The sequence below is a fragment of the Sinocyclocheilus anshuiensis genome, unplaced genomic scaffold, assembly GCF_001515605.1.
Source record: "Sinocyclocheilus anshuiensis isolate Anshui unplaced genomic scaffold, SAMN03320099.WGS_v1.1 scaffold969, whole genome shotgun sequence".
In the NCBI taxonomy this organism is placed as follows: domain Eukaryota; kingdom Metazoa; phylum Chordata; class Actinopteri; order Cypriniformes; family Cyprinidae; genus Sinocyclocheilus; species Sinocyclocheilus anshuiensis.
In genome coordinates this window covers 403,772-427,547 of record NW_015557114.1, presented here as the reverse complement: position 1 = coordinate 427,547, position 23,776 = coordinate 403,772, and the positions used below count along the sequence as shown (strand labels likewise).

General features: G+C 39.2%; 3 protein-coding genes across 5 annotated transcripts in view; 2 read left to right on the top strand and 1 right to left on the bottom strand.

The window, feature by feature from the left end:
• LOC107677714 (mediator of RNA polymerase II transcription subunit 12-like) overlaps nt 1–10,621 on the top strand; it is a 33,838-nt gene extending 23,217 nt beyond the window's left edge. Inside the window, exons 33-41 of the mRNA XM_016472733.1 lie at nt 7–88; nt 1,258–1,402; nt 1,559–1,761; nt 4,065–4,145; nt 4,228–4,460; nt 8,089–8,343; nt 8,378–8,548; nt 8,742–8,823; nt 10,574–10,621. Of these exons, the coding sequence (XP_016328219.1) occupies nt 7–88; nt 1,258–1,402; nt 1,559–1,761; nt 4,065–4,145; nt 4,228–4,460; nt 8,089–8,343; nt 8,378–8,548; nt 8,742–8,823; nt 10,574–10,621 (1,300 nt within the window). The remainder of the gene's footprint in view (nt 1–6; nt 89–1,257; nt 1,403–1,558; nt 1,762–4,064; nt 4,146–4,227; nt 4,461–8,088; nt 8,344–8,377; nt 8,549–8,741; nt 8,824–10,573) is intronic.
• LOC107677721 (methionine--tRNA ligase, mitochondrial) lies at nt 10,619–14,063 on the bottom strand. The gene is made up of 3 exons (XM_016472743.1): nt 13,749–14,063; nt 13,321–13,655; nt 10,619–12,205 (listed from the first exon to the last, which is right to left on the bottom strand). The coding sequence occupies exons 1-3, from the start codon at nt 14,041–14,043 to the stop codon at nt 11,036–11,038; spliced, it is 1,800 nt and encodes a 599-aa protein (XP_016328229.1). The 5' UTR covers nt 14,044–14,063; the 3' UTR covers nt 10,619–11,035.
• The window catches only part of hspa4b (heat shock protein 4b), a 23,901-nt gene continuing 14,129 nt past the window's right edge, over nt 14,005–23,776 (top strand). The window contains exons 1-12 of one of the 3 annotated variants that reach the window (XM_016472740.1): nt 14,005–14,080; nt 14,832–15,003; nt 15,992–16,049; nt 16,984–17,124; nt 17,350–17,472; nt 18,742–18,841; nt 18,931–19,064; nt 20,199–20,443; nt 22,068–22,144; nt 22,411–22,562; nt 23,296–23,402; nt 23,483–23,616. In XM_016472740.1, coding sequence (XP_016328226.1) covers nt 14,897–15,003; nt 15,992–16,049; nt 16,984–17,124; nt 17,350–17,472; nt 18,742–18,841; nt 18,931–19,064; nt 20,199–20,443; nt 22,068–22,144; nt 22,411–22,562; nt 23,296–23,402; nt 23,483–23,616 — 1,378 coding nt within the window. In that variant the 5' untranslated portion in view covers nt 14,005–14,080; nt 14,832–14,896. Of the gene's footprint in view, nt 14,081–14,686; nt 15,004–15,991; nt 16,050–16,529; nt 16,596–16,983; nt 17,125–17,349; nt 17,473–18,741; nt 18,842–18,930; nt 19,065–20,198; nt 20,444–22,067; nt 22,145–22,410; nt 22,563–23,295; nt 23,403–23,482; nt 23,617–23,776 lie in introns of those variants that run through there. The other 2 variants (XM_016472741.1, XM_016472742.1) reach the window with 2 other exon arrangements.

The window sequence follows — 23,776 nt, the reverse complement described above, 5'->3', positions numbered from 1 at the left end:
GAAGCCGGAGAAGAGCGTCTCTAGTGTCGCACCTGACACCAGTAAGAAGAAAAAGAAAAAGAAACCGACATCCGCAAATAAACAAGAGGTACGAATGAGAAAAGAAGCAAAATATGCATCTCCTATGTATTTATATTACATTTACATTTAGTCATTTTGCAGACGCTACAATTGGGGAATACATAAAGCGATTCTTCTTAAAGAGGCAAACAGACACAGGAAGTGCTTGTAAAACCAAGTTTTAGGCATTGTTCAAATAAGTACAAGCTAGAATGGGAAGGAATAAATAAAGAGAAAGGTTTTTTTTTTTTAAGTCAAGTAGCGTCGAAAGAGATGAGTTTTCAGTTGTCGCTGAAAATGTTGAAAATGAAAATGCTGAAAATGTATTTTTGTATTTTTTATTAGCTCCTTTAGAAGTAATTTTCTGCGGGGTTTTTTTTTAGCTTCGTTTAGCTACCGCCAGCATTTTTGATCGTTTTCACAAAATTTTCATGGCCCCTAGAATATTTTATTGTATGAATATCTGAACATGCAATATGTCAAAAGAAAGAACAGAACATCTGCTTTTAAACCAGAAAAAAAAAAAGTTTTATTCTAGCTTCATGCATCAACACTTGAATGTGGGCAAGTTTCATGAAAAAAAAGTTTTTTTCCTGAGGCTAGTGTGTTTTTTTCAATTGTTTTCAATGGGAGCGCCGCGTTTTTTAAAAACGCAACTGTGTTGTCGAGGCACTGAGCATTTATTTCACGCTGAGCATTAACACGCTCAACATTTATTCCTCTGTACTTCCACGGATATTCCGTATCATAGCAACCAATGCATCTCAACTGAATAAAACGCTGCACTTCAGAAGCACTCTCAAGTGCTCTCAGCTGGCTAAAAACACTAAGTCTGGCCTAAGTCTGGATTGGATTCAGAATGATGAGCAAAACACAGATGCAGTCAAACGCTTCCATCAAAACCGCCAAAGTTTCACAGTCCTAAACCACTTCCTGGGTCGACATTTCATTCGAGAACATTAGGGAGTTTTGATTTATATGCTGTTTAATGTTTGATCACATTATTTTACATGCATCTGCTTACATACATTCTGATACTCACTACTCTTTTAGAAGATCTGAAATAACGCCTCCTGCTGTATAACAGCGAAAACAAGGAAAGCCAGAAAATTCTATCAATGGCGGGAAAAGAGCTAAAAAGTCATAAAATCAAGTTTTCTTTTAAAATTAAAAATGCAACCATTTCCTGTGGTCTAGGACTACAAGCCGCACAACCCAGTCTTGCAGTACACGCCAGGCATGGCTCCTGATCTGATGAACATGGGCCAGTCAAACATGCCTTTCCGAATGGGCTACCAGGGTCCAATGAGCATGTATGCCCAAAACCAGCCTCTACCACCAGGTCAGTGCATGCCTTTTAACCTCTTTTCCTTTCCAGCGAATTTTCCTTTTCGTTTCAGTAATTTTAGCATCATGAGATGCATGTAGGACATCTTCTATTTGTTTTTTTACTTTTCTTTTATGCTTTTTCATTGTCTCATTGTATTTTCCCTCTAAGGAGGCCCCGGTTTAGAGCCCCCTTTCCGTCCCAGGGGTCCTATGGGCAAAATTCCTCCACGTCCCACCTACAGCATGGCTAATATGCCGGGTGCTGGCATGGGCAACATGATGGGAATGGACAAGCAGTTCCAGATAGGCTATAAGCCCCCACAGAGCATGCCTCAGGGGCAGATTCTCCGTCATCAGCTACAGGTCAGACTGGTGAGTCTGGTTTTACTGATCAAGACCCCAGACCAAAAACACACATGGGCTGCATTTACACTGGCACAAAAAATAAGTTTTTGCTCACATCTGACACAGATCGGAATTTGTTGCACATGTGTAAATACAAAAAACCGCTCGAGATATGATTTTTTTCACATCCGATCTGAGCCACTTCCAAATGTGGTTTTAAATCAGATACATATCCAATATCGGGACATCCAACCTGCGTCTAAACACACACATCCGATTCCCCGCAGAACTCCCAATGCGAGGGCGACACGTTTGCCCATAAAGATTGTGTTTTAATGTTGGTGTGCTGTATGCGCTTGCATTTTATTGAGATGGAAACTTTATATAAGTAAAAAATTGTACATTCGGGAGCTGGTTTTCAACCCCTGCCCCGTGAATTTTATAAATACAACAGCTAAAAGCTACATTGTATTTCTCAGCAACGAGGTGATAACTTAGTAGTTTTTGTAATTAAACCAACAAGCTTCACTTGTTCACAAGCTTCACACTCGCTCGCCCATTTTCTCTCTCTCTCTCTCGTTAATTCATTCGAATTCATTACAATAAATATCATCTTGGCGCTACTTTATTTCACTAAAGAATTCTACCTCTTACGAGCTGTAGATAAAATAGCCTAACAAGTGAAAATTACTGTTGTTTTCCGTTATTTATCCGTTCAGTCAGATTTTGTGCTGCAAAACCTCCATGACAGCCGTTGTCCATGCTGGCAAATAATAATGGCCACTCGATGTGAATTATATAAATTTTAATAGCACGGTCATTCAAAACCCGAAGTGCATAGTAAAGCGATAACTGCAGACAATCCTTTTGGGTGGGAATTAGATACAGATATGGGATACCAGTCGTGTCCAAAGTGAATGTAAACAGGCGGGCCAAAAAATCGGATATGGTCAAAAGATCGTTTCTGTGCATTAAGACTTGCAGTGTTAATGCAGCCATGGTTTCCTTGTATTTTGTCTGATTAGTTGATTTGCTTTGTCATTTTAGCACATGTCCTGTAATTAGTGGTGCTTGCCCAGGCAAACATGTACTGCAGAGGCCCCACACAAATTTAGGACCAATGACTTGACTTGGAGAAGTCTGACATCACGCATCACCATTTCCGGGTCCAAACGCTCCTTCAGATACCAAAAGCAAACAACAAATGGTGTTAAGATACAGTCACGGTGTGATGTACTACTACTACTACTGAAGAAATCATGATCCTAACCTTTATGTCCATAGTGAAATCTTACTTAGTCAATGATTCATCTTTTCTGAATCATTGAAATATTGGTGTCTGAGACATCTTGAGCCTGTAATGTACACCGTGAGCTTTTAAAAGTTTAGGGGTGTGCTGTAAATTGTGTTTATAAATGACTGTTGAGATGGTATTCTCACTTAAAAAAAGAGTAGAGGCCTGGACTGGGAAACAGGGTTGCCAGGTCTGCAAAACAAAACCAGCTGACATAAAATAAAGTATTATTATGGCTTGACTTGATTGCATGTAAATGGTTGTATATATGGGTATGGAAGCCTGTTTAAGCTACTAAATAAAAAAAAAAATGTAAAAACCGGAATTGGGACTTATCTCACAATTATAACTTTTTTTCCTCAGAATTGTATGATATGAACTCGCAATTGTGAGTTATAAAGTAGGAATTGTGGAATATAAATTCTCAATTACGGGAAAAACTCGCAATTCTTACTTTTTTTTTCTCTCAAGTGCGAGTTTACATTGTAATTCTGACTTTTGTCTCACAGTTTTGACGACTTTTCTCAGAATTGTGAGAAACTCGCGTTTAATTCTGAGGGTGAAAAATACTATTTTCTCCTAAAATTGCAAGTTTATATCTTGTAATTCTGATTTCCTTTCTCAGAATCGCATGTTTATGTCTCGCAATTCTAACATTATTTCTCGAAATTGCTTATTTATATATCACAATTCTAACTTTATAACACACAATTGCGACTTTATAGCACAAAATTCTGACTTTATAACTCACAATTTTGAGAAAAAGTCAGAATTGTAAGACAAAGTCGTGGTTACCTTTTTTTTAATTTTTATTCAGTGGCAGAAACAAGCTTCCATATATGTGCCAAGTCAATTTAAAAAGGAAAAAATGGTCACTCTTAAAGTTTGACGTAGACCATCATGGCGATGTGTTTCCATGGGCAGACACCTTTGATTTTTTAGTGATTTGTGAATGTTTAATTCAGAAAGGTTGGATGATCATTTTCAGGAAATGGAAGGCATTCGTGTTTTTTATGCTCTGTTTGCACTTATCTAGAATCATAATCATTTACTTGGACAAGCGCAGATTAGACAAGTGGCACCTAATCAACAGTATCCATCAATGCAACCGACACAGGCAAGTACAGGCAAATTTGCATTCTTGATTTTTTCAGCATTTGCTGAAACCCGGTGATGACAGCCCATGCTTCTCTCTTCAGAACATTTCCCAGGGCTACACCATCTACGGCTCACACATAGGGATGCAGCCACACCCCTCTCAGCCCGCTGGAATAGTTCCTACCTCGTACGGTAACCAGGGCTTCCAGGGAGGACATCCTGGCACAAACCCAGCCATGGTGGACCCTCTTAGGCAAATGCAGCAGAGACCTAGCGGCTACGTCCATCAGCAGGCTCCTGGAGCATACGCACACACCGTGCCAAACACGCAAAGGTCAGTCACAGACAAAAGTGCTTGGCTTGAAATAATCAGATTGGCTAAATGTAGTGTTAATTTGGTCAACTTTTTTTAAAAAGTTTTTTTTAAGTCTGCAAGCCTTGTGTAATGTCTTTTTTAATTTTGATTATATATAGACATTATCCGGTTTTGTTTTGTTTGTTTATTTTTGTTTAGTCAAGTTTTAGTCAAATTAGGCATGCTTCATAATGGTTAACCTGATAATCACAATTATTTTGCTCAAAATTATAATTGTGATTACTGATCATGATTGTTGTCATTTGAGAAATATTAGAATTATTGCACCTATAAACAAATCGATAGAAAGTCAATTCTTACCCATGATTTATTTTACCTCATCTAGTTTCCTGATTTATTATATTATCATATAAATGAACACACTCTATATTATGAAAACTGATAAAAGCTTCTCTAAAGGCTTGTTCACACCGGGACGAATATCGCGCACGATTATCGCTTACCTCCCAGAACTGTCTTAAGGCTTGTGCACACCAGGACGAATATCGTGCGCGATTATCGCTGACGTTTAACGCCTCGTGACTAAACAAAGGGCATCAATGTGAGTGTGCACACCGCAAAACGCGAGGCGTAAAAGCTTAATTTTTTTTAAAACGCCCCGGGCTAGTTTTTTTGGTTTGACGCACCGCGTTAAAAACTGGCCGACCAATGAGATTGGCGCTTTTGTTCACATGCCTAGAGCTTCTGAAGTTACAGTAAAACACGACTTGGTTGCGCTCAAGCACAAAACGGTCTTGCCGAGCACACATTGATACCTAACGACGAAGAGGAAGTAAGTAGACCAAGAAGATGCATCGAGGCAAGATGAATGTAGAGCTGCTGGTCTCATTGGTGTCTGAACACAAAGGGCTTTATGACAAATGCGACAGCGACTACAAAAATCTCGATAAGAGGGAGTTGTTATGGAGAGGGCTTGCAGATCAAATAGGATTCGATGTGTACCGGGGTATTTCTGTTTTTCATTAAGCGGCATCTAATGTCAGGTAGTGAATTTGCATGTTCACTCGGCTCATCGCCAGTGAAAATCGCTTGGGTATGAACACAAAAGATCCGTCAAAAACGTCGGCGATAAGCGCGCGCGATAATCGTCCCGGTGTGTACGAGGCTTAAGTCAGTGGTTCTCAATTCCAGTCCTCGTGTACCAGCGCTCTGCGTATTTTGCATGTCTCTCATAGGGTGCGTTCACACTTGTAGTTCGGTTCGTTTGGTCCGGACCAAAAAAGAAAACGATACATTTGGTCCTGGTCCGCTGAGTGTTCACACTTGTATTTTTGACAGTGACTCTAAAGATACCGAACCTAAAGGCATAGTGATACATTCACAGCCTGATTGGTCGGGTTGAATGACGTATATTTCGCGACGGAACTCGGCGAACACCCCGAACAAAAGCTGTGTTCGACTTAAAGCGGTGCTGCGCAGACCGATCGGTGCATGACATCAAAGTACCCAGTCACTGATCGGTCTGCCCAGCGCCACTTTAAGTTGAACACATCTAATGCCATCTGCTGGACTAAGCGCGCTCATTGCTGTTTATGATTTTATTTTCACCACCTGCGAACTCACGAAGAGCTCATAAAAGCCACTCGTTGCTCCACGTTTGCCCTCTGCTCACAGTTTGGGATTCACCGCTCATTCTGCGTCGTCAAATCATGTCGCATAGCGTTGCATCTTGTCATTACTTCCTGTTTTTGGTTCGTTTAGAACTATTTGGTCCGTGTTGCGTTCATATTTCATTCGAACCACAGCAGAGTTCGTTTGGAAGCGGACCGAGAACCATCTTTTTAGCGGTCTCGGTCCGTTTGTTTGGTGCACAACAGGGTTCGGATGGCAGCGTTCACACTTACTCAAACGAGCCGCACTAACAGAGCAATCGCACCAGAGTTCATTTTAATCGAACCAAAAATGACAAGTGTGGACACACCCTTATTTAACACACCTGATTCAGATAACCAGCTGGTTAGAAGAGAGCTCCATGCATGAACTGTGTTCCGATCGATATGATCCCTACACAGTGTTCATTGCTCCCTACTCCCTGAGCACGGGAAATCCGTTGAAGTTTACTTCACTTATGAACAATCATTCATGGATTTGCGCTATGCCACAGCCTGCAGCATCTTCACACACAGACAAAACTAGAGAATTGTGACATAATATACCTCTTTAAATAAATACAATTTAAATTCACGTCTTGCACACTTTATAAATAAATACTATTTAAATTCACGTCTTGCGCACTTTAATGCCCTTTGAATATAAACATGTACGCTCCCTTCAAACTGGAATCATGGCAGAATATCCTGTGATGTCCACTTCGCAGGGCACTTACAGTCGAATCGAACAAACATCTGAAGTAATAAGAGATACATAAAATGTGCAGAGCGGTGGTACATAAGGACTGGAATTGAGAACCACTGCTCTAAGTTAAACAGTGAAATTCTTAAAGGTGGGGTAAGCGATTTCTGGTAGCCAATGTTGACACCAAGTTGAGCATCACTGTTTAGGCCATCTTCAGAGTGGGGGAAGCTACATTATAACTACTGTTCGGCGTTCAGCCAGTGACTTCTGCTGAAATGCTGAATTCCTTGAGTGCGTCTGCTGTTTATTTGCCAAAGGTTTTTCATGCTTTCTCTCAAAAACACCTTTGGTTTTTAGTTTCCTGTTTTAGAATAGAGTTCCCTGGTGCCTGTAGGGGACCTTTGTCATGGGACCCTGGGTGAAACCATTATCCTTTAAGAAATGATGTAAGGTAACGTGTATAGGGGATACTGGGGCTAATTGTCATATATATATATATTTTTTTACTTCAGTGTATTGTTTTTTTTTTGGCTAAAATTCTGTAGAAATGCATACCTTAAAGGTGGGGTAAGCGATTTTTGGTAGCCAATGTTGACCTTTGAAATCACCAAAACAAACACGCCCCTACCCCAAAAGGGTCTCGCCACTATTTTGATAGCTCCGCCCCACACATACATACGCAACCCAGGCACAGATTAGTTCTGTGAAACAAAGCAAAACCAATAGATAATATACTATACTATAGAACTCGTTATAATCAGTGATGCTGTCTACACCGGCTCACCAAAATTGGACAATAGAAGATTGGAAAAACGTTGCCTGGTCTGATGAGTCTCGATTTCTGCTGCGACATTCAGATGGTAGGGTCAAAATTTGGCGTAAAGGACATGAAAGCATGGATCCATCCTGCCTTGTCTCAACGGTTCAGGCTGGTGGTAAAAAGCCCTCGGCATCCATCTAAAAAAACTCTATGACCAGAGGAATATTAAACGCGGATAAATAAACTCACCAGCTTACAGTATAAGGCTCGTCCCCTTCCATTGTCAGTTACGCTCGTTCCTGTTTCGTGTCCTCAATCTGGCAGCCCGCGTGAGTGTCAAGTCTGAGGAGAAGGGGGCGGGACTGCAGTATCCATTTGCAGTACCAATTTGGACTGCAGTACCCATTTTAACCACTAGCTGTCTGTACCTTTAATCTAAAGTGTTACCCCATACTTATTTAGTAATGTTATACTGCACAACCTTTGAAGGAGTGTAAAACACATCAGCTCAGCTTTCACCATCTGTCTCAGGTTTTCCCATCAGTCCATGCAGCAGACGCCTTTGATGCACGGCCTGGCTCAAGGTCACATTGGAGCGCAGGCCATGCACCCCAACATGAGGACCAATCAGATGATGGACCAGCAGCAGCAGCAGCAACAACAACAGCAAGCCCAACAGCAGCAGCTGATCAGACAGCATCCAGCTCTCAGAGTACGTACACCACACACCACAATGCATTGTGAGACACTGCGCATTTCACACGCCTACATTTCAACGATTCGCCTGTAATGTCGTGGTGTCTGTGTGTTTGTCTTACAGCAGCAGGTGCAGCAGCAGCAGCAGGTTCAGCAACAAGTGCAGCAGCAGCAGGTCCAGCAGCAGCAGCAGCAGCAGCAGGTTCAGCCTCAGCAGGTGCAGCAGCAGCAGGTTCAACAGCAGCCGGTGGCGGCAGCACAGCCTCCCGCTCAGGCCCTGGGAATGCAGCCCATGGTAAGACCCTGAACTATCTGCACATCTGCAGCATCTTTCAATTATGTACTTTTAAAATGCATCAAGTACTGAAACACAAAGGGGTGGAAAATTAGTCAGATAAACTTTTATAAAACAGTTCTAGAAGCGTCTGTGGCTTTATTGCGTTACTTTTTTGGATATTCAGAACATTTTCTTCTGTATTTTGTCTCAGTTCCCTCGGCAAGGCATGCAGCAAACCCAGCAGCAGCAGCAGACCGCAGCGCTGGTCAGACAGCTCCAGCAGCAGCTCTCAAGTATGCTTGAATCTTTACAATACTCAGTTTCAAACAGCCACGATACACTACTGTGTTTTTGCATAATATACATTGCCCTCCAAACATTTTCAAATGCTCATGGACAATATCAACATAAATCCTTATTTCTCATAGGGCTTTATATAATAAATAAACTAAAATACTTTAGAATTGAAAAGTACTTCACCTTGTATGATTTTTCTTTTTCTTTTATTCTGTTAATTATTTATTTAGTAAAAATACACTCAACATTTAGATTAACTGCCCCCAACGAACTAATATTAAATGCAACTTATAGGTGCAATTCAACTTTAAAAGTGTTTCTGAATTATTTTTAAATCATGTTATTGTTTTACTGCAATCAGTTTATATTATCTAAATATTTTATTTTGAAATATTCTATTTGTAATAAATTACATTTACTTTTAATTTTGTAGGATACTATTCATACTAGTTATATTGTTTAAATTTGTTCCCTGGTATCTGCTTATTATACTGCGTTTTTAAGGTGCTTGTTTTGCTCTTTTTGTGATAACTGGCAACCAGTGATAGCTTTAGAGGGAAGAGTTCAATAGTGACTAGGGCTGTCAAAATGACTGAAAAACTAAATTCGAATTTTCTAATTAAATATTATCAAAATTCGAATTATATTCGAATTTAAAAGGCATAATTTCAGTTAGGGGGGAAAAAGCTTTTGGCTTCTCTCCTGAGGCCACAAGAGGGCGCATCGCGCAAAATATTATGCACGTTTCTTCAAAGCGTAATAAAATAACACGACTATCTTTGAAAAAAAGTGCATAATGTTTAAAATAATGTTTATAAACCATATATAATTAATAAAGTTGCTTAAAAAATTTGAAAAAAAACGCGCATTAATCAAAAGTTATGTCTTGAAATCATAAAACTACAATTTAACAGCAACTTATTCTATGCAATATGTTTTATAGTACAATTTGTTTCTTCTTCTGGTAATCAAAGGCATAAAACATTAATTTAATTCTTGTAATCCAATGAAAATGAAACCTGGATTCTTTTAGTAGTAGTAGTAGTATTACATAAAAAAATACATACTATAGTAATCAATCAATAGTAATATATTTCCGTCACAATTTCTTCAAGTTAAATTTAACTTTTATTTTGACGGGTTGCCGCGAAGACCGTTAAGTTTCTGTGTGTGATATGATTTTAGTTTTTCTGAAATGAAATGGTAAAATGCTCGTGAAGTGACTCTCAGAGCAGCTCTGAAGATGTTGTTCATGTGTTCAGAGGCTGAAAACACTGCGAGCATCACGCACGCTTCAGTAAACGAAACCACGTGTCTACGCCATTCATTCACACAGAGACATGCAGGATTCATATTTCAGTAGTCTTTAGTCTTTAATGTTCACAGACTCTAGTCCATATAGTGGTCTGATTGGATTTATCCATCCAAAATGTGAAAAATTCAGCGTTGTACTGAAAATTCCGTCCGCGTTTTCCACATCGCTGAAATCATAGGGCCCTATATATTTTTGAGTAATTAAATATAAATGTACGTTTGGCTGACTAATGGCTTAAATGAACGATTACTACAGTAGTCGACTACAAAAATCTTTAGTCGTGGGCAGCCCTTGTATTTTCTAAACAGTATGTTCTAAATTCATACATTGTGTATTTGTTTTCATTCTCAGTGCTGTTCTTTATCAATGCAAAGTCATCAATATTTAAAAACGTCATTTTCTGTATTTAAATTACGTTTTTGTTTCCCTAGGTACTCAACCTGGACAGAACACCAACTCATATTTCTGAGAGCGTCTGAATGCATTTCACCAGTTGTAAAGAGTAGTTTTAGCGGGTTTTCTGCTACATGAGAGAAGAGGATCCCAAAAGAAGCCTGCAGGGCTGAAGTAGAGTCAAACATTGTTTTCAGACATGCATTTCAGAAAGTCATTCTGTGAAACATTGAGGTGAACCATGGAAGAGTATATGTAAAAAGAAGTACAGGAAATTATAAGATTATTGCAACTTTATTTTATTTCAATTTGTACAATTTTTCAGTTTCGTGTATTTCTCATTAAAAAAAATCATGTCAGTTTTTATGCCTTGTTGTACATTGTATATAGAGTGTGACCTTAAATCATTGTTTGCTTGAATTTCTATGGAACCCCAACACCATCACTATCTTTTATTACTACAATAAATCCTGGTACGGTTCAAGTATTCATTAAGACTTTCACTCGTCTTGTGTTGTTGCCTTTTTGGGAGTCTTCCCTTTCACCGAGCTCCTCTCCAGACGACTAAACAACACTCCCAAATCAGGACCCAGCGCCCTTCCTTCCAACCCACAGTCTCGTCCTTCATATTTCATCAGGAAGTTGACAGAATCCCAGCTTCTCTCCTCAGGCGTGACTCCCAGCCTCGATAAAATTTTATCGGCAAGCCCTGGCACCACAGGTTGCAGGAGCATCCCATACACCCTGAGGCACTCTAAAGACACATGAAGGATGGTGTCAAGCCACTGCCGGTCTTGTTTCCGGTCCAGCTTCCACGGGGCGTGTCTTTGGACAAACCCGTTAGTGAGGCGCACGCATGCGCTAATGGCTTCCAGCGCTTTATAGATGTGTAGATTCTCAAAGTGCTGCTCTACTAAGACTGGAAGCGCTGATACAGCCTCCACCATTCTGTAATCATCCGAGACGGCTCTTCCACCGAGCTCTTCCTTTGGGAAGCATGTGTTGGAGAAGCGAGGATACACCTGTGTAGGGTTAATCGAGGGCGCGGTGCAGCGGTTTAACAGCCCTCCGAGAGCGTCCGCTAACTCGCTGTTGCACATCTTAATGACTTTATCGTCATAATAGTCGCAGTCCGAATCAGGAATGCCTTGTCTGAGAAGGAAGTATCTCAAGCCGTCCACGGTGAACTTCTCAATGGCGTCCAATGGGTTGATCACGTTTCCGAGACTCTTGGACATCTTCCTTCCCTCCACCGTCCAGTGAGAGTGAACATATATCATCTGAGGAAGAGGCAACCCCGCAGCCATGAGAAACGCGGGCCAGTATATGGCGTGAAACTTGAGGATGTCCTTACCCACGACGTGATGCACCGCTGTCCACCATTGAGAGTGATTCTGAGGGTAACCCACCACCGTCAAATAGTTCACCAGAGCGTCCAGCCAAACGTAGATGGTTTGCTCCGGATCCCCCGGGACTGGGATACCCCACCGGAGCCGGCTCTTCTGCCGGGACACTGACAGATCTGGGATGTCGTCCTCCAGCCACTGGAGAACAAAGTCGTGAAACTTCACCGGCTGGATGACCTTCGGGTTCGATCGAAGCCAGCGAAGCAGTTCGGTGCGAAAGTCTGATAGACGGAACATGTAATTGTCCTCCTTCATCCACTCCACCTGTCAGAGAGGATAGAGAAATTATCTTACGCCACTTTTGAAGAACTTCAGAAGAGTTTGATTGGGTCTCGCGTGTCAAGACTAGTGCTGCTCGCCTGAATAACTCAAGAGTTAGTCTTCTAAAATCTACAGAAGTTTTGTTTCCAAATATTCATTCCACATCAGTCAACCTGTGGATGTATTCTGGATCAGGACTTTATTATCTTTCAGATGCCACGGACCCCCAAATATAATCATCCTCATGCGAGGCAGCTAGCTATACAGTTTCACGTTTCATGTTAGTTGCACTTAAAATAAAAAATTGTAATTGGTATACTATGTACACTATATAGTATACCAATGTAAAAAAATGATTTGGAAAATATGTAGTTTCTATTAAGTTACATAGTTTTCTTTAAAACTCACTTTAGGACTGTACTGTTAGATGTTAGTTCATTAATTTAATAATTTATTTTTAATCTAATTTGTTTATTTGTATTATTTAGTCTCCTAATCTAAAAAAAATATTTAATTATTCTTAATCATTTATTTTAATCAGCTTTTTGTTGTTTACTTATATATTTTAGTCTGTTTTATATATCTTTTTCTCATTTTTAGTTTGCTTATATATTTTAATCTAATTTTTAGTTACCTTATGCATATTATATTTATGTACCTAATGTCTAATTTTTATATTGTTTTGAATTTTTACTTATATTTTAATCTAGGAATTTTCCAAATAATTTATTTTAATATATATATATATATATATATGTATAATTTTTTTATTTTAAATATTATATAATTTAGTCTATTTTTTTTTTTTTTCAAATTTTTAGTTTACTTATTTCATTTTTTTTTTTTTTTTTAATCTAATTTTTATTGTTTACTCAATCTAATTATTCAATTCTTATTTTTAAATTTATCTCACTCTTATTTAAATCTAACTTCAATCTCATTTTTAAACACTCTGATTAATCTCCAGATGCACACCAGTATTGTTTTTTTCTAAGGCACGTTTATAAGAACTACTCGAGAGTCCTAACTGAACTTTACACACCACAGTCTGCAAAGCCCTGTTCTGGTGCCATCCTCTGATGGAGCAGCACAGGCTTTTATTCCAGGATGGATGGTACCTTGTGGCCGCTCTCGCTGGATACTTTGATCCGTCCTCCTCCTGAGTCTGTGCTGTCAGTGACTTGAGCTGGAGAGAGAAAACTTTCATCTGGAGTGGAGTACCAGCCTTCATACGTGCCTTTGTAGAGGAAGCCTCTGCTGTGGAGGACCGTCCAGAAGTCTTCAACAGCCCGTCTGTGCCTTTGCTCTGTGGTTCTGATGTAGTCAGTGTATGAAATGCTACATCTTTGGAAAACATGCTTGAAACTCTGTGATATCTCAGTGCAGAAGCCCAGAGGCTCTTTACCAGCACTGCTGGCTGCCTGCTGGATCTTCAGACCATGTTCATCCGTACCTGCAGATACAAACAACTCACTATAACACACTGCTCTAAAGTTAGTATCTCACTTTCTTCCAGTCATGCAGCACTGACACGTGTAAAACATACCCGTGGCGAATCTGGAGTCGTATCCCTTTAAGAGTTTGTACCTGTGCAGACAGTCCGCGGTGACGGCGGAGTACACGTGACCGATGTGAGGAGACGCGTTGACGTAGAAGATGGGCGTCGTGATGTAATATGGTCTCGAGCATCGCGAAGCCTGACGGTCGTGAATACTGTAGACGCGCGGAAGTCTTCCGTGGAGCGCGTGACTGCATAATCTCAGTGCGGTTCTGGCTCGAGCGAGAGAACGGCACGGAGACCTCATCACGAGACTGCTGCTCCCGGTCGCGTGAGCGAACATCCGGGTCAGCGTTGTCTCGCCTGCGCTAACTTTCAAAGTAAAGGTCCAACAAATATTCCCTACTTTGAGATGAATTTGTCACGTTTGAAATCAGACATTTTAGTTTTGTGTAAAATATACGTTTTATATATATATATATTTATTTGTATGTATATATATATATTTATATATAAAATGTGCGTATAAACATGTAACATTTAAAAACCTATTATGTAAATATATTTTATGCATACTAATATATTTAAGTTGACATTTAATATTTAAAAGCCACTCGTAATGACTACAATATATATATATATATATATATATATATATACATTTAATATTTTTGAATTATTACAAATATTTAAGATGCCTACAACTACCCAAGTATTTGATTCTGCATGCTTGGCGATTCTGTTGTAATTCTGATCTATATTATTGATCAATAATTGTTATTGATTATATTATTGCGCGTTATAGATCAGTGCCTTATTTGCAATCTGCTAGCAATTTAAGGTTTCAAAAACAATGGTTTGAGTTGAGAAATTACGGTTTGCCACAAAGTCCTTACTCTAATCTCACATTAAAATCTTAAAATCAACAAGAAAATCTGAAATTGAAAGTGGCCATGAAATTCAAAGAGATTCAGAGTGGAACCTTTGTGTTGGACCTTTTAGCTCCGCGTTGAACCGGAAGCGGTGCTGTTGTCTCGCGATCGGCGTTTTATCATCCGCAGCCTCATTCCTCCCTGAAGTTACAGTCGAATTATGAATTAAACTCTGTACTTGACTCTTTGGCTTCTACAGATCGACCGTCTAATCCCCCTCTGTGCTCGGGCTGATAGTGTTCGCGGGATCTCGTCGCTGTTGAGATGTCAGTGGTGGGCTTTGATGTGGGCTTTCTGAGCTGCTATGTAGCGGTAGCTCGAGCCGGAGGAATAGAGACCGCGGCCAACGAATACAGCGACCGAAGCACACCGTGAGTCCGCTTTATTCACTGCTGCACACACACACCGCACGCCTGAAGCTCGGAGCTCGGACTGAGCAGATCCGCTGTGAACTCGCTTACCATAGCGCTACATGAAAATACCGCGGTACTGTAAAGAACACTGTGGTGTAACACTAGTAGCGTACCGTGTGAGAATCACGGTAACGTTCTTTTTAGTAGCGTTGGTTTTGAGAAACAACTGAACCATTATTTATTTATTTTTTATTTGAGAAATCGGACTTAAATCTCGTGCTTTATTCACATAAAAAAAAAAATAATTTTTTTTTTAACGAGTTCCACTTGGTAGGATTTTATGATTATGACTATTATTATTGTATATAATTTAAAAAAATTATCTGTATATATATACACACACACTACTTTTCAAAAGTTTGGGATCTGTAACATTTTTAATGTGTTTTAAAGAAGTCTCTTCTGTTCATCAGGGCTGCATTTATTTGACCAAAAATACAGGAAATAACGTAATATTGTAAAATATTATTATCATTTAAAATAATGGTTTTCTATTTTAATATATTTTAAAATGTAATTTATTCCTGTGATCAAAGCTGTATTTTCAGCATCATTACTCCAGTCTTCAGAGTCACATGATCTTCAGAAATCATTCTAATATGCTGATTTATTATCAGTGTTGGAAACTGTTTTGCTGCTTAATATTTTTCTGGAACCTGTGATGCTTTTTTCAGGATTATTTGATGAATAAAGTTAAAAAGAACATATTACTGTTTTTTCTGTATTTTTGATCAAATAAATGCAGCCTTGATGAGCAGAAGAGACTTCTTTAAAAAACATTAAAAATCTTAGTGATCCCAAACTTTTGACCGGCAGTGTATCTATATATATATATATATAGTGTGTGTGTGTGTGTGTGTGTGTGAATAGATATGCTGTATTAATTATTGATTATACCTGCGCAGTTATTTGTCATAATGTTTGCTATTTGTGTTTGTCATTTCAGAGCATGTGTGTCTTTTGGGCCACGAAATCGTTCTATTGGAGCGGCAGCTAAAAGCCAGGTATGTGATGTGTAGACGTTAGTCAGCTGAGATGCTGGTTTTAACTAGGGCTGCACGATAAATCGCATGCGATATTTAACGTGCATCTTGTCAGTAAAGCCATTCTGTAATCAGCGGTAAATCTCCATCAACTGACGAGCTGTGCAAAACCACGATCATATTTTGCGCAGCTTGTCGGTGAACAACGGCTCTGTGTAGTTAATGCTACTCAATGTGAAAGCCCGCAGGTGATGGAGATTTACCGCTGATTAAAGAACCGGCTTTACTGAGAAGATGCGCGTTAAATATCGCATGCGATTTATCGTGCAGCCCTAGTTTTAATGCAGTCTTTTGTGTTCGTGATCATGCATGATTTTACTCATGCTTTTTTTGTCTCAAGTGTGTGTGTGTGTGTGTGTGTGTGTGTGAATAGATATGCTGTATTAATTATTGATTATACCTGCGCAGTTATTTGTCATAATGTTTGCTATTTGTGTTTGTCATTTCAGAGCATGTGTGTCTTTTGGGCCACGAAATCGTTCTATTGGAGCGGCAGCTAAAAGCCAGGTATGTGATGTGTAGACGTTAGTCAGCTGAGATGCTGGTTTTAACTAGGGCTGCACGATAAATCGCATGCGATATTTAACGTGCATCTTGTCAGTAAAGCCATTCTGTAATCAGCGGTAAATCTCCATCAACTGACGAGCTGTGCAAAACCACGATCATATTTTGCGCAGCTTGTCGGTGAACAACGGCTCTGTGTAGTTAATGCTACTCAATGTGAAAGCCCGCAGGTGATGGAGATTTACCGCTGATTAAAGAATGGCTTTACTGAGAAGATGCGCGTTAAATATCGCATGCGATTTATCGTGCAGCCCTAGTTTTAATGCAGTCTTTTGTGTTCGTGATCATGCATGATTTTACTCATGCTTTTTTTGTCTCAACTGAAACACAGATGGTCACCAATTGCAAAAACACTGTCCAAGGATTCAAGCGTTTCCATGGTCGGGTGTTCTCGGATCCGTTTGTCCAGAACTTGAAGTCCAGTCTCGTTTACGACCTGTCACAGATGCCTTCGGGAACGACGGGCATAAAGGTGAGAAGCTAAAAGTGAGACAAGCTCAACAAGAAACCCGAGACTGATTCGTCACGTGCAAACACAACACTTGTGAGCTGACTGATCGCATTGTGCCAGCGTTGTTCAGAGGTCTAGTTTTGGCAGCAAACCCTTCTTGTGAAGCCAAGCGCGGAGTTCTGTCGTGCGGTGAATGCGAGAGCGATGGTGAGCTGTTCTTTAGCACTCGTGTGTTGGATGTTGCAGGTGATGTACATGGAGGAGGAGAAGGTGTTCAGCATTGAACAGATTACTGCGATGCTCCTCACCAAACTCAAGGAGACTGCCGAGAGCGCCCTCAAGAAACCCGTCGCTGATTGTGTCATCTCTGTGAGTGCATCCCTAAAGATGTTGCATGTGATTGGTGGGTGCTGAACCAATGTTTCAGAGTCAAAATGCGGCGCTGTGACAGGCTCGTGCAACAGCGCTTAATTAGTTAGTTATTGTCTCCTTTAGGAGAAATTTGTCTTGAGCGATCAAGAGAGCAGGTCAACATACAACAAGTACACAAAAACACCATGCATCAATCATTACATGATACTAATATTACACCATACGTACACTAAAGACTGCTTCAATTTGCAATCAATGAATAGCGCACAGTTATGATATGTTAGAATGCATGTTTTATCTCCTTCATATGAATTCGAATGAGCAGCCTGCAATAGTAAAGCATAGACATTTCAAAATAAGCATCCCGGTGTATTTTGGGCTTGTTTATAAATAAAAGTCACGCAGTATGTGTATTTTTTTCCCTCTGGTTATTATTTGGTTGCACTAACTGTAATTAATTTAATTTGACATTTAATTCAATGTGAACTATTGTTGCTTTTATTCGGGATGCCCTATGACAGGAAGGAAAGACAAAGAACATTATATCTATATATCAATATATATAAATTTTACTAGTATCAGGGTTATTATAGTTAACTAAAACAATAAAATAAAAAAAAATTGAAATAAAGATAAATGTGAACTGAAATTAAATGAGATAAAGATGTAAACTCATATTTTCATTTAGTTTAACCTGATATACTAAACTAAAACTAAAAAATAAAAATTTTTAACTATACAGACAAGTTTAAAAACTAATAAAAATGACAAAAACAGGACACAATTACTAAAACTTTTAACTAAAATGAAAGCAGAAAATATAAAACTTCAAAAATTCTAAATATTAATTAAAAACAAATATATATATATATGTGTGTGTGTGTGCGCGAGAGTGTGTGTGTGTGTGTGTGTGTGTGTGTGTGTGTGTGTGTGTGTGTGTTGTTATATTTTGAAGCAGATATAGTTGAAAACCTAGTGTCTGATTTGTATTTTTTATAAATTAAATGTTTTTGCTTGATGATGTCTCGCTGTATCCCTTTATTAAGGAAAAACACATTATTTGCAGATTTTTCATTGCGCCCCTAAAGTTTCTAAATGCGCTCCTAAATTGTTCAAAATGTGCTCCTTAGGAAAAAGTAAGCATCAAGCCCTGCATGGTCATTTTTCCCTCAGCTGTAAATTAGTTATTGGAGACAGAAATCCACCTTAGGTTCTCTGAATGCTCTGAAATCACTTTCCTAAGCGAATGCTGCTTTCATCCCGAAGGTCCCCTGCTTCTACACCGATGCTGAGAGGAGATCCGTCATCGATGCGGCTCAGATCGCAGGACTCAACTGTCTGAGGCTCATGAATGAAACCACCGCAGGTGAAGTGTTCAGGGTGTAACGCGGCGTTTCAGTTGTAACACAGCTACTTTCTGCTCTTGAGTGACATCTTGAGTGTTTTTGCATGCAGTGGCTCTGGCTTACGGGATCTACAAGCAGGATCTTCCCACTCCTGAAGAAAAGCCAAGAACAGTGGTGTTTGTGGATATTGGCCATTCAGGCTACCAGGTCTCTGTGTGTGCCTTTAATAAAGGCAAGCTTAAGGTGTGTGCCGATGACAGTTATACCCTCAAAAGTGATCTTGACTGTTATGTGGAATAGGGATGTAACGGTATGAAAATTATCACGATTATAGTGACCAAAATTATCACCGTTATCGGTATTATCACTGATAATATCGGTATTGTTAAAATGTGCTGGAGATGTTAAAAAAGAACCGACACATAAATCGCTTCACCAAGTTTTGTATTTAAAAATCAACAAACAACAAATAAAATGACTTTTTGTTTGCATAATCACTAAAACAATAACATTACCACTGATGTTCGGATTTTAAATGACAACTTGACTGACAACAGTTTAATAGCATGTTGAAATATCTAATGTGATGTTCAAATAAAGCTTTCATAAAAAGGTAAACCTCACATTTCAGCCTTTAAATAAAGAAAAGATAAAAGTCAAAATGATAATTGATTAATAAATGATTATATGTATTTTATCTGCTCCATAAATAATTCTAGATAACTTATCCGAATTGTTTAAATGTGTAGAATCCACATAAGCTTGTTTTTCATCAACCGGTCAAAATTTACAGCAGGGCATGCTAATTCGGTCCGTTTTTGGCCAAACAAAAACTGCACACAGGCTGAATGTAAATATAAGTCTCTGTAAATCCACTCGCTGACAGCAGGTGGCGCTTATGGAAAAGCAGAATTAGAGCTGTTTCTCGTAACCTCCGTGGACAAAGCAGTATTGCGATTAAGAACACTTCTTTTAGGTATTACATGGAGCGAAGATGAAAACAAAATGCCATCGAATCGTTTCTGAAGACAGTCAGGACCTTCAGAGGTACATTCATATAATTAATTCATTCATATATTCATTTGTATAATTCTTTTAAAACCTCCCAGCTTTTCAGCCCTGTTTTCACTCAAAACGAAACTACTCTGAGTGCTGTGCGCAGGTGAGACTGTTACTGAAAACTGTGCTTTATGCTGGACAGTATTTATTTATCGCGAGTTGTTCAGATCGCGGTAATCTAATACGGTTTTAATGATAATTAAAAGATGAAACGGTAATACTAACCGTGGGGAATTTTATCATGATTTATCGTCAAACCGGTAATCGTTACATCCCTAATGTGGAAATATAAACGGATTGCTTTTTCTGCCCGTACAGATTCTTGCTACAGCCTTTGACCCTGAAATGGGAGGAAAAGACTTTGATGAGCGGCTGGTCAAACATTTTTGTGAGGAGTTTGCCGTGAAGTACAAACTGGATGTGAAGTCCAAGCCCAGAGCTTTGGTCCGACTCTACCAGGAATGTGAGAAGCTCAAGAAGCTGATGAGCGCCAACTCCTCTGACCTGCCCCTGAACATCGAGTGCTTCATGAATGATATCGATGTCTCCAGCAAACTCAACAGGTACGCAGTTATTTAATCTCAGCTGAAATTAAACCAGCACTTGCAATCACATGTTCTCATATCAAGTTGTTCCAAGCCTGTATGATTTTCTTTGTTTCGAGGACCAAAAAAAAAAAAGCAGGATTTTTGGATGGGTTTTCAAGCTGCTCTTTTTCATAGGTCAAGAAACGGGTTGTCAGGGTTACAAAACATCATTAAAGTTCAAGTAATCCATACGACTTGTGTGCTACATTACAAGTCTTAAAGGGATAGTTCACTAAAAAAATCATAATTTACTCAACCTCGTGTCACAGAGTTTCCGCGGGTCTCAAAAAGTCTTAAATTTAGTTGTATAAACTTTTTTAAGCCATAAAAGGTTTTAAATAGTACAAGAAAGTCTTAATTATGATTTCCTGAGGTCTTAAATTTGGGGACGAAAAGACAAGAATTGAGATGGAGTTTTATGATTAAACTTCAAAAGGCTATGATTTCATGGATTAAATATGAGCGCTGCAGGTTTAAAAAAGTCAGGTGCTGCTGCTTTGTGTACTGCGATTACCGCATTATTTCTGCTTTTCTGAAAGCGCCACCCGCTGGCAGAGAATGAATTTGCATCTTCAATCAGCCCGTCTGCTGTTTTTGTTCAGATCAGTGTGAAAATTGACCCATATTTTTACACAGTTGTAAATGTGAACCAGTGGATCGAGAAGCTAATGCATTATACAAATCTAAACATTTAAGACACTAAGATATATGTATTTTATTAAATCTGATTGCTTGATGATCATTATTTAAATTAATATAGTAATTGATACTTTTGACTCTCCCTTTTCTTAAAAATGTTTTTTGTGAAAACCTGTATCTGAACTGTACACGGTCATTTTACAGTTTAAAATGTTACCATAGACCCCACTCATGTGGTATTCATTTTATTTGTGCAGGTCTTAAAAAGGTCTTTAAAAAGTCTTACATTTGATTTTAATACCCTGTCTCAAGTCTTTCATTCATCTTCAAAACACAAATGAAGGTACTTTTTCTGTCCCTCCATTAAGTCCATTATACCAAAACTTGCTTCAAAAATTCATAAAGACATTGTAAACGTAATCTATATGAATCGAGAATGAATGTATTTGCATATGTGTGTTGATCAATGTTTATATGTGAATAAAAGTAAAAAAATTAAATCTGTTTATCATATAAAGTGATTCCGTATTCCGTAATCTTTTTTGAATTTTATGAAGTTTTGATATGATGGACTTTCAAGGGAGGGACAGACATTTTTCAGGTTTCTTTCAAAATATCTTCATTTGTGTTTTGATGATGAATGAAAATCTGGTTTGGAATGACATGAAGTGATGACAGAATTCAATTTTTTGGGTGAACTATCCCTTTAAGAAGACCACTCAAAATCCTGAATCTCGCCCATCACTCATATCTCATTTGCATATTCAGTCTTGAGCCTTAACCAACAGCATGCAAATGAGATCTGAGTGTCACAGTGATTCTTTCAGCAAGTCATATAGGGTTTGTAATAACCATTTAGTTCACAGCTTGTTATACATTCATATATTCCCATCAACTGCAGTCATCCTGTGTCATCCTGACAGTAGTTCATTTTGAGCTTATATGTTGTTTTATACAACAGGGCTCAGTTTGAAGAGATGTGTGCTGATATTCTAGCCCGAGTGGAGCCTCCGCTGCGCAGTCTATTGGAGCAAGCTCGTAAGTAATGACCCTTCCTTGGAGAATATGGCTATATGTGACCCTGGACCACAAAACCAGTCATAAGGGTCAATTTTTTGAAATTGAGATTTATACACTTTATATATTTTTGGCATAAAAGAAAAATCAATCATTTTGACCCATAAAATGTATTTTTGGCTATTGCTACAAATATACCCCAGCGACTTAAGACTGCTTTTGTGCTCCAGGGTCACATATGTCATAGAAATTATTAATTCAACCGTCTGTCACCTGCTCCTGTGCAGATCTGAAGAAAGATGACATCCATGCTGTAGAAATAGTGGGCGGAGCCTCTAGAATGCCAGCCATCAAAGAAAGAATCAACAAGTTCTTTGGGAAGGAGCCCAGCACGACGCTGAATGCAGATGAGGCTGTGGCCAGAGGATGTGCCCTTCAGGTCAGGTTACGTTTCCTCTGCTGACTCAAGCCATGCTCATAGTTTAACAAGACTGGATTTGAGAACAGCTGTGACCTTTTCGGCCACATTTACACTGCAGGTCTTGATGCCCAATTCTGATTTGTTGCATATATTCGATTCTTTTGATGACCAGCTCACATCTTCTTTTAAAAGTGACTTATATCTGATATCTGCATTCAAGCTATACACTTGGCAAAACAACCTAGAAACAGGGTTGCCAGGTCTGCAAAACAAAACCAGCCTGATTGATAATAAAAACTTTTTATTTAATAAAAACGTTTTTCCGCAGTTTTCCCCTCCGTTGGGATCACATTCCGGGGAAGAGGAGATCACTTCAACCCACAAACTTAAAACAACACGTGGCAACAGTGTAAACGTAGCCCAACTTGGCAACCCTGCCCGAAAAAGCCTCCACCTGAGTCGACATCTATCGCCACCGTAACCTTTTCAGCGATGTATGACTCATTGATGGGAATATCCGATCTGCAGACGCAAATGCACATATCAGATTCATATCTGATTTATTTCCACCTGGAACCGATCGGAGAATATCAGAATCCATGTGCTTTTTTCCTGCTTAAACATTCATGGTCATATCCGATCTTTGCCACATGAGAGGAAAAATCAGAATTGTGCCACTTGAACCATGTAATGTAAATGCAGCCTTAGTGTTTTTTCCCCTCCTCATTGGATCTGTCTCCTGATCCCACAGTGCGCTATCCTCTCCCCTGCTTTTAAAGTGCGTGAGTTCTCCACAACAGACGTGGTTCCGTTTCCCATCTCTCTGAAGTGGAATTCTGCAGCTGAAGATGGAGTCAGGTACAAACATGTAACGTTCACTCGTCATGCTTGATACTGCTCTGTTTTTATTTACACTGCTCTTTCATTTTTCATTTCAGCGACTGTGAGGTCTTCCCAAAGAACCATGCATCACCTTTCTCCAAAGTGCTGACGTTTTACCGCAGAGAGCCGTTCTCTTTGGAAGCGTACTACAACTGCCCTAAAGAGCTCCCTTATCCAGATCCCACAATAGGTACACACACACTCACACACACACACACACACACACACACACTCTCACAAACAAACACATGCACACACACACACAGAAACACTCACACACACTCTCACAAACAAACACACATGCACACACACAAACAATCACACACACACAAACACTCACTCTCACAAAC

Excerpts from the sequence above, each read along its gene's own strand:
- LOC107677721 (XM_016472743.1), bottom strand. The coding sequence starts at position 14,043 with ATGTTCGCTCACGCGACCGGGAGCAGCAGTCTCGTGATGAGGTCTCCG. Across the intron at positions 13,656-13,748 it reads CGACTCCAGATTCGCCACGG|GTACGGATGAACATGGTCTG; the intron begins GTATGTTTTACA and ends TTGTATCTGCAG. Across the intron at positions 12,206-13,320 it reads CCAGCGAGAGCGGCCACAAG|GTGGAGTGGATGAAGGAGGA; the intron begins GTACCATCCATC and ends CCTCTCTGACAG.